Source organism: Rattus rattus, chromosome 17, assembly GCF_011064425.1.
Source record: "Rattus rattus isolate New Zealand chromosome 17, Rrattus_CSIRO_v1, whole genome shotgun sequence".
NCBI lineage: Eukaryota > Metazoa > Chordata > Mammalia > Rodentia > Muridae > Rattus > Rattus rattus.
The window spans coordinates 4,598,369-4,609,903 of record NC_046170.1 but is presented as its reverse complement, the minus strand read 5'-3'; the positions used below and the strand labels follow the sequence as shown (position 1 = coordinate 4,609,903).

Sequence of the window (11,535 nt, the reverse complement as noted above, 5' to 3'; positions counted from 1 at the left end):
CTAACCTTGCCCCTAGCTGGCCTTCTAGGTGACACTGCCCACCATCCCTATGGAGGGTCTGTCCTGTGACTTGAAAGGTGTGGGCAGCATCTCTGCCCCTCCCCCCCAGCAGAGATCCAGCACAATCCCATCTTCTCCATTATGTAGAGACAGCAGACTCATAGTGCCAGGCTGGTCACTCTATGTGCCTCCTGTCACCGCTGTTAAGTAGCCAGGACAACAGACACATGCCACAGTGCCTGGCTCTCCAGTCCTGAGGATCAATAATCAATGCAGACGCTGCTGCTAGTAACCACTCCGGGCACACACACTTAACAGGCCAGGCCCCATCTCCTTATTTGGGTTTCATCCTCCAAAATGTCCACTGTTGTATGCAAGGAGGCCTCGGCCCGGCGAGAGGCCCATCCCAGGGAAATACAGGAAGTAAGCATCGAAGACACTGCTGCTAACAAACCAACTTTAATTGATAGTATACACAGAGGTCCAGCAGTGGAGCCTGACTAGACGGGGCCAGGCCAAACACCTGCCTGGACAAGTACCTGGTATACTCTCGGGGTCGAGGCTGGGGTCACTGCGGGACAGAAGCAGGCGCTGAAGCAGTTGTGCTGGGCGGCAGCTGTTGAGGTGTGGAGTCAGGGCTGGGCCTGGTGTGCGTTAAGGAGAGCATTGCACAGCATCCACAGATTACCTCAGTGATTGCTCTGGGGGAGGGGTGTGTAACATAATCCAAATCCCTGTTACCGGGAGCTCCAGCGCAGGGTGTGACCTGGTGTGTGGGGAAGGCCCATGGCTGGCCTCGCCTGCGGTGAGTGACCTGGGCCTTGAGAGAATGCACTGGTAGATTCCTATGGTTTCTGATAACCGCCAGCCTCACCACTCTGTGTGCATGGGTGGAGGTCAAAGGATGGCTAGCAAGTTACTCCTCTCCTTACTGCATGGGACCCTGGGACCCAACTCAGGTTGAAAGCTTGGCAGCACGTGTCTTGGCCCACGGAGCCATCTCAGTGGGCCAGCTGCAGTACTATGGAGACGAAAGCACAAATATATTAAGAGTTGGTGAACGGGACCTTTGGTTTTCAGGGTCATAGTCGTCCCTCAACCCCACTCCTGTGTACCTAGCATAGCCTGAACAGTAGGAGAAGTCCCACCGTAAGTCTTCCTTCCAGCCTGTCCTGGACGCGGCTCTGGCTCTCAGCTGCTCCACGTCCTCTAACAGCTGTGTGTGCAGAAGGGGCACCATGGACGGGCAGAGGCTGGAGCTGGGGACACACGGGGCCCCTCGCCTACTGTTGCCTAGCACACAAGTGACCGAGTATCCAGTAGGTACTCAGCAGATGTTTAAGGGACTACAGCGGAAGAAAGCTGCATCCAGTCAGAGCTCTGTCCTGAACTAGTTACCGGAAGGGTTTGGAGTCATTCTCAAAGCCCCGTCATCCTCTCCTGAGGGCAGGAGGGTCCTGCGGTGGCTGTGGCACTGTGGGCTCTTTGTAAGCTGATGAACTGGTAGGACCCAGCTGCACAGCCTGCCTGGGGGCAGGAAGGGAGACCCCAGCTAAAGCAATGGAGTTGAGTAGGGAAACCCTGTCAAAGACAAGGCATTGGGCTCTTACAGTACAAGGACTTCATGACTACTGCAAACAGAACAGGAAACACACTTCAAAACAACGAGAAATGTTATATGGACGGGCCTGGGAATGTAGCCAAGAGGCAGTGGTCTGAGGGACACAGGCACGTGTCTCTCCGTCTCTGTCTGTCTCTGTCTCTCTGTTGGCTCAACGTCAGAGTGGCCAGGGGCTAAGTTGGAGGGGAGGGGGTACACAGCTGGGCCAGAGGGCAGGAGCTGAAGACCCAGGAGGGTGGTTTCTCCAGAGGCATAGAGACCAAGCTGGTCCGCACAGAGGGAGCAGAGGCCACCAGGGAATCTGGCTGGGACATCTGGCTAAGATGTTCTCATCCTGTGACTTGTACTGAGCATCTTGCTGTTGACGCAGGACTCCTGGCCTTTCCTCCATCCCTCCCACTCTAAGGTCACTGAAAGCTTGTCTTGGCGTGAGTGCTGATATACCCCCAGACACGTCTCTGTCCTCCCACAAGGGAACCGCATTCATCGCTCACAGGTGGTGGCCAGGAATCAAGAGAATGGGCACAGTGTACACACCTAGGGCCCTCTGTGGGATGTGGGCAGTGGGACTCCTCAGCCACCTCCCTTAAGGCACTGCCCAAGCCCCCTCCCCGAAGTCCCTGCCTCTCACTGGATGCTGCACTTGTCCCTCTCTCGGGCCTGGCCCTCCCGTAGGACCTTGGCCTTGATATACTTGAGGTCACTGTTGACGCTGGGGCGGCGGGCGAAGGGCGAGACCATGCCATAGGCACCTGCGACCTTGGTGCGACGCATGCAGAAGGGCCGGGGGTGGAAGGCGTCACCGTACTGCACGGAGATCTTGTGGTGCAGTGCAGGGCTCATCTCGTGGGGCAGCTTGGCCATGCTGAACAGCACGTAGAACATCTCGTTCACGTTCGTGTTCTTCTTGGCGGACACCTCGAAGTAGGCGCAGTTTTCATCCCCAGACACCAGCAGTTCCGCCTCCATGGCAGGGACCTGGCGGCACAGCTCGCTGTGGTCATTCTTGTTCCCACAGATCACCATGGGCAGCTCTGCGGCCTCCTTGGTCTTATTCTTCAGGCAGGACTTGACCTCCAGGATCTGTTTCTGGAGGCGCTTGACCTCGTCGAAGGACTCCCGGCTATCCAGGCTAAACACCAGGATGAAGACGTCTCCTGTGGAGGGGATGAAGCGAGTGAACAAGGGCGAGTGAACAAGGGCCAAGACGGCCTGGCGTCCCACTCGGCACGGGGTCCCGTCAGCTTCCAGGAAGCCTGCAAGCCCCAACCTGAAGGCTCTCCTGGGCCATCTGCTATCGCTGTCCCCACTTCCCAAAAAAGGGGAGGCAAGGTTCAGCGGGGTTTGTGGGTAGTGAGGCACACCGTGGTGGACTCATCTGCGGTCAGTCCCCGCCCTGTTTTCTACAGGACTGGGGAGGACCAAGGCATCCCCGTGGCAATGCACAAGAGCTATGAGAGAACTCCTGTGCACGTGGAGGGGTGGCCACCCTTACTCAGCCACACCCCCACAGCCTTCGCCAGTACCTCGTCCACAGTAGGAGTTCAGCGTGTGCTGGTGTCTCTTGGTAAGAGGGGACTTGGGGTTTGCATCTTACCTCACTTAGTAACCGTGTGACCTTAAGGTCTATGGAATCTCTGAGCTCCTCCATTTCCCCTCCCACGTCATGTCAATTAGGCTGCCTGGCAGGAGGGTGACTGGAGCGAATGCTCACAGTGCGGCATGCACTCAGCCGTGTCAGGCATCAGTAACGCTCACGGAACAGGCACCTGCCGAGAGCACAGCACTGAGCACACCTGCTGTTTCCCGGGCGCCTCATAATACCCCCGTGGGGAAGGCTTTATTAATCTCCTGCCACTCGTGACCCAGCTAAGGCTCTGAATCTGCCCAAGGTCACACGATTCGAATGTGGCTGGGCTGTGAAATCTGATGGGGTCCTCACCCAGCCCATGCCTGGCTTATGGGATTCGCTCTCTGATTCTAGGACAAACCGTGGGGGTAAGTAAGAGCCTGAGGCCCACACTGCATCCGCCTGAGTCTGATTATTAGGGTGCGCCCTGGAAGCTCTACAGGTACGTGAACCAGCCTCCAGCCGCAACCCCAAGCCAATCGCCACAGAGAAACGATTTCCTCCTCCGAGACCCTTCCCACCTTTGCCCTCAACTTTACGGCCCAGAGTGTGGGTCTGAGGTCCCTGATGTGCTGATGAGAGAGCCAGCCATTGGGTCCAGCCAAATCACAGTTTGGAAGTCCAGAGAAGTCTGGACTCTGCGAGCACATTCTGGTACCCTACGGTGACACAACACGCCCAGCATAAACTAGGAAGAAGGGCCCCAAAGCACAGGGCCCCCCCATTCCAGCCTGGCCACCCGTCCCCTGGGCCTGGGCCTGGGCACACTGGTCTTCAATGAGGTCAGTGAAGGGCTGGGATGATGAATGCCTGACTCAGGACCTCGACTCTGCCAACTGCTCTAATTCCTGCTGCCAAGCCTCATTCTGTCCCATTAGACAAACCCTTGCCCCCTGCAGCCTCCAAGTGTTCAAATCTCGGACTGCAAATGCCAGGTATTAGAGCCTGCCTGGCTGTCTGGCAGCTGCAGGAAACGCTGGTAGGAATGCGTCTTCTGTGCCCAGAACCAGGCTGGAAAATGAGGCCTTGACTAGGCCGCTGGGCAGGTAAAGCCACAGACAGATGTGCTCAGGATGCAGGAAACAGACCAAGCCCTCGCCTTCACGGGGTACAAAGTGACGTCAGTGCATTGGCTAGCTAGGGATTGGTGGTCACCTGTAAGCCAAAGGCCTGGGGTGGAGAATGTGTGCCTCGTAAGCACTGTTTAATCAGAGTTTGCCTTTGATCGCCTTTATAATTGAAGATGAACACTGAAATATGCATATTTCTACCAGGGGGCATCCAGTCCCCTCCCAAACAGGAAGACCTCTTCTACGTGACATTTATCTTTTGTGGGCTGCTGCCCTACACCCTCATGTCCTCACAGCCACCTGGGGAACATGGTCACAAAGTCACTGACGATGACATCACTATAGACAGAGTCAGGATCTGAACCCAGGCCCACCTTGAGTTCCTTAAGCAGGATGTTTCTTCTCAGAATTGGGCCCCCCCCCACAAGCAGTCTGGAACAGAAAGGGTGAAAGGAAAGAAAGGGGGAACTATGTGGAGTTCTTGGTGGGAGTGCCTCGATGTGGAAGTTTTATAAATTGTCATCCTGTGTGTACGTGTGCGCGTGTGTATGCATATGCGTGTACTTGTGTGAGTGTGCAGTGTTGGCCAACATTGCCTGTCATTCCTGTGTCACCTTGGTTTCTGGGTCTTTCACAGATCTAGAACTTGCTGACCAAGCTAGGCTGGCTGGCCAGTGAGTCCCGGGGATCCACCTCCCAGTGCTGAGGTAACAAGGCGCTCACCAACACACCAGCTGTCGGTGTGGGAGCTGGGGATCCGATGCTGGCCCTGCTGGCCCGCGTTCATCAACGCCAAATGCTTTCCTGGCTGAGTTATCTCCCCAGCCCCACGCTCCCTTCTCCTATCTCCATCAAGGGTTACAGCCGAGGGCATGGCTGTACCCCACAGTGTCCACACCAGAGACCGGCAACCGACTGAAGAACGGCTTCAAGGAATGACCATGACAGCCAGTGCCATCTGACCAGAAGGCCCCTGGTGGCCCACAACCTGTCCCTCTCCGGATGCTGCTCCTAGCAGGGCAGACAGTCCACAGGGTAGAGTCCCTGAAAAGCAATCGTGAGCCTCCCCCTGGATGAAGGCACTTAGCCTCTCTGCCTCAGTTTCCTAGACATAGCCTCCTAGACACGTCAGATAGAGGAACACGGATGCAAGCCAGCTGTCCCATTCCCTCGGTCGCCTCACCTGTGAGGATAGACAGCCGGCGCATGGCAGGGAACGGGTGGTTACCAGAGGTGTCCAGGATGTCCAGCTGGTACATGTCCCCGTGGATGTTGTACACCTTGCGATGAAAGTCCTCGATGGTGGGTGTGTACTGGTCCTCAAAGCGGCCATTGAGGAAGCGGGAGACAATGGAGCTCTTGCCCACCCGGGAGGCACCCAGCACCACCATGCGGTAGGAGTTCTTAGCGGGCACGTTGAGTGTGCAGTTCCCGCTCGACAAGGTCTTCATCATGGCTCTGGGCTGTGGCAGAAGCAAGGAAGCAGGAGTCAGGGGCCTCTGGCCAGGTTTCTGCTTTCTATTGTAAAACAGAAACCATTGGCTAGGGTCCCTGAAGGAGCTCTAGGTTGGAGCCGCTCCCTTGTTCCTTTCTTTCGTGACCCCTAACCTCCTTATTCTTTTTCTCAACTCGCTCACGTATCCATCCTCACGCTCATTATTAGGGGCACGAGACCAACCACATTGTCACAACCTCGCTGTTCAGTGGGGCAGAAAGCTACCCCTGTGAACCTCACTTTTCCCACTCCATTCAACTGTAGCACAGGGCTCCACACCGCTGAAATTCCTAACGCAGACACGACCACTAGGGGACAGCCTTCTCTTAGAGCAAGCACCACTCCTTACTCCTCAGCTCCTAGTGCGTGGCTCAGTTCTTAGCCTACATTTCTTAAACTTCAGGGGTCCTATGGCTCTGCAGCTCTAATGCGAAGGAGGAAAAGGCAGTCCAGGCCACTTCCATACCAACCCCCTCGTGACATCCCAGGATACACCCTGGACCCGAGGTTTGTATCATGGTAGGCTCCTTCTCACATAAGGCCCACCGCTGGCTTCAGTAACTTTTGCCTCTGAGCAATCTGAGCTTGAGTGAAAAAAAGAAGGGGTGTCTTGAGCATCAGACTCCAAAGATTGGGGGGTTCTGGGGTTTGGAGGGAAACCCAAAACTTTCTGTGGGAGTTTCTCATGTAAAAGTCTCTAAATCTCTTGTGAACTATGAAGGCTTCTGCTCCAACGAGACTATCAAAGGGCCGTCCCCAGCCCCCTTCCTCTGTTGTTTCAGGACCCTAGGATCCCTCAGGCCCAGGTGAGTCTGAGTTATGCCTCCACACCTTTCTTACCATCACCTTCTGCCTAACGCCATTCTCCTCTAGCTGTGAAGCCCATCCCAAATGCTACCCCTCTAAAGATACAGAGGACAGCTTACCAACCCCAGGACTGCACATGGACACAGGCCTGCAGAAAATGGCTGTTCCTTGCTGGCTACTACAAGTTGTGTAGGCTGGACATTGCACAAACCACACCTTTAGTAGACAAGTGGGGGCTGCATCCCAGTGCAGAGAGTGTCTCTGGGAAACGTAGGGGCTGCACAAAGGTGCTATACTCACTGAGACTCAGACCACAGCCTTATCTGTATACCCCAGCCATCTCTCTACTGTCATCATCAGACTATCATGGGACTGGGGTCTGAGATGGCCTCTCGGGCTGAGTGACACCCGCCTGGATGCGTATGCACTCACTCTGCTCCTGCCTGCCTACCTGAAGCTCCATACCTTTCCTTAAATCGCGGCTTGGTATCCTTTGTCAATTTCCACAGTGCAAATGCTCCCAGCTCCCAGCCTGAAACACGGCCTCCAAGAATGAACGTCAGAGATAAACACATGGGCCAGCTCAGAATACTGTGGACCCCAGGCCTGGCACCAGAACCATCACTCCTGGGCCAAGCCCAGGAGTGTGCCAAGCGCGGGCTAAGAATAGAACAACAACACTGCTGTCTTTTATTTTGTAGCTAATATCTATCACGGGGCTGTGAATGCCAGGCCTACATCTGCTCCATCCCTCAATGACCCAAGGCCAGATGATGAGGGCACTGAAGCACAGAGTGGCCAAGGTCCGGGAAAGCAGCACGCTGTCTGTCCTGCACTCTAGGGACCACCTCCCACAATACACACGCTTTTCTGCCCGGGTCACTGTGGGCTGTGTCAGCTGCCCATGGAGGTTTTATGGGTGGTGGAGTTCTGGAAGGCCCTGATGTTCCCCCACTGAATGCACACCCGTGAGTCTGTGCTTTGGGGTCGCACCGCTGTGCATACAGAAAGTGCTCAATAAGTGATCCCCGATAGGAGAGAAACTGCAGACGATTCTGCAGGCATCCGGCTCGCCCAACTCTCTTACTCCTCTGGCCCCAGTCCCACTCTGGCCATGAGGCCTTCTCCGTCCACCCAGTCTACGTGCACAGCCCCTGGCTGGGCTGAGAAGGAACACCACTGGAGACCTGTGGGTTAGTTTCACCCACTCAGTCCTTCCGTAGGGAGGAGGGCTACTGATGGCCTCATCAGATGGAGGGCAAGGCATGAACCAGCAGTCCCAGAGATGCTGCCTCCGTGCCCCAGCATCTAGCCAGGCCTCCAGATACGCAGTGACGGGAAGGAAGGAGTCAGAGAAACAAGGCAAGAGAGTCAGAGTCCAGCAGGGAATCAGGGAGAGCGGGGAGTAAGAGACAGGGTGAAGGAGGAGAGAAAGCAGAGGAAAACAGAACGAGGAGGACCGTGGAGGGACGGGGCGCAGCGTGGAGTTAGAAATAAGAGCTGGAGGATCAGAGAGGGGAGGAGACAGAGGAGGAGAACCTGAGGCTTTCTCGGCTGACAGAACTCGTCTTTTCACATGGCTTCAGCCACGTGGGGCTGTGTGAGGCACCCAGATACCTGGCAGCCAGGTGACAGGGCGTCTATGGCTCCACCCCCACAGGAGACTGAGGGAAGCCCTAAGGCCCTGTGGGCAGAGCCTCCCTTGCTGCCTGCCCATCTCCCTCCGTTTCCAGTCTGGCTAACCCCTCATTAGGGAAAGAGATCCTAAACGCCAGAGTGGGGTTGGGAGCAGGGGAGGGAGAGGGTTGGGCGAGCCTGATGCCTGCAGAATCGTCTGCAGTTTCTCTCCTATCGGGGATCACTTATTGAGCACTTTCTGTATGCACAGCGGTGCGACCCCAAAGCACAGACTCACGGGTGTGCATTCAGTGGGGGACATCAGGGCCTTCCAGAACTCCACCACCCATAAGAACCGCCATGGGCAGCTGACACAGCCCACAGTGACCCGGGCAGAAAAGCACGTGTATTGTGGGAGGTAGTCCCTAGAGTGCAGGACAGACAGCATGGGGCAGACCCTCTTTCCCAGTATTCAACCCTGGGGGTCTAGGGAGGTAGGGAATTGAATGTAAGAGGAACCTGGATGTAAGCAGGGTGCTGGGAGGTACCTCAAAGACAGGAGTGGGGCTGTCCCCAGAAAGAGCACTCATCAACCCCAGGAATCTGTCATACAGGGGCTGCCTTATTCCTATGAGAAGCCCTCCAGGGACAGATGGGGACTCTCAAAAAAGTTGAGTCCAAACAGCAGATGCCTGAATGGGAATACAAACATGGTCCTCAGCTGTAAAACCTGACCTCTCACCTATAAAAAAAACCACCGCCACCCTCTAGCGGCTTGAACTAGTCTTCTCCTAACCGCTCTGACTCAGTGGAGCCCCAGCTGGCACTGGGCAGGGAGTGACCCTGTGAGCCATGGTAGAGTCCCTTTTCCTCTCTCCCTCCAGGCAGCTGGGGTGGGCACCCTGCCCGGGATTCTGCACACCCTTGCCAGTAATCTCGCAGACAGCGCAACTTGTGGGCCATTCACCTTCTTCCCGCGTGTCTGCCCCAGTGCTTGATGGGAGTTGAGCAGGTACAGATGGGTAAGAATGATTTCCTCGGGTGCACCCCAGAGCCAGGTTCGCCACCCCACCACCCCCACCGGCCACATCCCAAGCCTCTTAGAACAGACACACTGTAGTCCTGACTCCTCCCCAGTACTCTGGGGAGTCCCAGGGGCTTTACAAAGCCACCCTTCCCATCCTGGGGAGGTCAGGATGGCGGAGAGCAGGGGACATCTGCTTCTGAGTGATCTGATCAGCTCTGTGCCAGCCCAGAAACTCTGAGTGATTTGGTCTGCGTCCTCAGCCCACCTCTCCGTTTCATCGAGTAGAAACAAACCCAGTACTAACAGGTACCCAGAAGCCTTTCCAGTATAGGACTCTTTTCTTTGGGCAGTCTCTCTGAGCAGCTGTGGGCCACCCGGCTGCTCCCAGCCCAGTGGAGGACTTGTGAGGACTCCATCTTGTTCCTCTGAGGCTTAGGGGGAACCTAAATTTGAGGTTCCAAAGTGGGTCGTTGACCCTAGCCTAGCTCCCAGGAGGTCCAGGACAATCAATACCCTTCCTCATCCTTCCTAGACTGGTGGCAGGGGTGGACAAGAGAGTGAGGCTCAGAGGTCCCACACACTGGCCATCTGAGTACAGGAAACCCTTGTAGCAAGGAAATTTTGCAGGAAATGCTCCGAAGCTCATGGGACTCCAGGATAGGTTAAGGACCCCTCATCTTTCTTGATCCAGGAAGGTTCTGCAAAGGAGGTCTTATCTAGGGGAGGTAACTGCCTCTTCCTCTTTGAGCCTCAGTTTCGTCCGTTTAAAGTGGACTGGCTCTTGGTCTAAAAGAAAGCTCCCAGGGGCAAACGGAGCACACAAGAGCTCAATCAATCCACTTTCCTATGCTATGTAAAGGGCTAGCAACCACCAGATGTAGGCGAGCTGTCTAGTGAGCTTAATTCTTCTCTACGTGGGTAAAGAGAGCGTCTCAGCACGTAGAGGGTACAGTTTAAGTTTCCCTTCTCATAAAATGCCAGCGTCACCGAGCTTGCGTTCCTCTGCTGACCCACTCCACCTAGCTAGCTCCCCCGTTCCATTGGGGAACGTTCCATGTCTCCCTTACCTGGGAACAGCGGGACGGACCCCGAGCACGGCTTGGAGGGCTCCCTGGAAGCTCCTGGAGGTGTGGGGAACCGCCTGCCGCTCCCGCCGCCGAGTCTCCCGGCGTCTGCGGGGGCTCCAGGGTCACTGCGTACGGATCCTCCTGCGCGCGGCGCCCGGAGCTGGGCTGAGCGCGACAGGGCGAAGAGGCCCGCAGAGCAGGGGATGACCCATGGGTGGGCTCCGAGGGCTCGGCAGAGCCGGGGCGCTGGGCTGGCTCCGGCTCACCGCCGGCGGCCTTGCCCTGCCCCGACACGGGGGACTCCGGTTGAGCCAGGTGCACGGAGGTTTGGGGACGTTCAATTCGGGGTGTCCCCGCCTGGGGCTCCGCGCTGAGGGGGGAGGGGGCACGACTCCGGGAATGTAGAAGCGAACCCTGGAGACTCAGGGGGACCTTTGGGGGTGACGATCGGTGTGTGTCTCCAGCCTACGAACCCGCCTGGCCGCTTACGTTACCTCCTTCTCCGGCCGTGGCTGCGTGCAGGGTAGAGGGGCTTGCGCGCCGGGCCGCGGCCTTCCTGGCTGCCCGAAGTCGGGCTGCTGACCCTCGCGGAAAGGACCACCGCTTGCTCCTCGCCCGACGCCGCTAACTGCGCTCAGCGCGCGTGTGGGAAGGGGCCTTGAACGCCGCCCCGAGGCTCAGCAGCTCCAACTTCGTCCGAAGCCGCCGTCGCTCAGCACTGTGCCTCCTCTCCCCAAGGGGGGGGAGAAGTTTCTTAGGGTGGGCTCCTCCCTCGTCCTCTCCCGCCAGCGAACGTGGAGTCCACCCGGGATGGCCCAAGCTCGAGCTCCGGATGCTGCACCCTACGCCTACCTCCGGCCCTAGAGCGAGCGGCGTCCTGAGCCCACCTGCCCAGCGTCGGCGCCAGGGCTCTGCCGCCTGCACCCCGCCCCCGCCACGAGCGGCCAATCAGCGGCGGGTCCCGCGGCCAGGCCCCGCCCCCGCCCCACCCCGGTCTCCAAGCCGCGGCAATCCGCGGCTACGCGTGCCCGGGCGTGTGGGGCTAGGGCAGCGGAGGAGGAGGGATGTCCCGAGGCTTCGGCCACGCGCACCGTGACCGGAAGGCCGTGTAGCACGGGCCTGGGAGGCTGACACTGCGCACGCACTCCCGCCCAGGCCGTGGGAACCGGCTCCTGACCTCCCAACCTACCCCCTAGCGAAC

General features: G+C 57.3%; 1 protein-coding gene across 1 annotated transcript; it reads right to left on the bottom strand.

Moving 5' to 3' along the window:
• Window positions 1-443: 443 nt before the first annotated feature.
• Window positions 444-11,235, bottom strand: Rasd2 (RASD family member 2). Its single transcript, XM_032887845.1, has 3 exons — window positions 10,335-11,235; window positions 5,505-5,784; window positions 444-2,778 (listed from the first exon to the last, which is right to left on the bottom strand). Exons 2-3 carry the CDS (start codon window positions 5,773-5,775, stop codon window positions 2,249-2,251), a joined length of 801 nt encoding a protein of 266 aa, XP_032743736.1. The 5' UTR covers window positions 5,776-5,784; window positions 10,335-11,235; the 3' UTR covers window positions 444-2,248.
• Window positions 11,236-11,535: the final 300 nt, after the last annotated feature.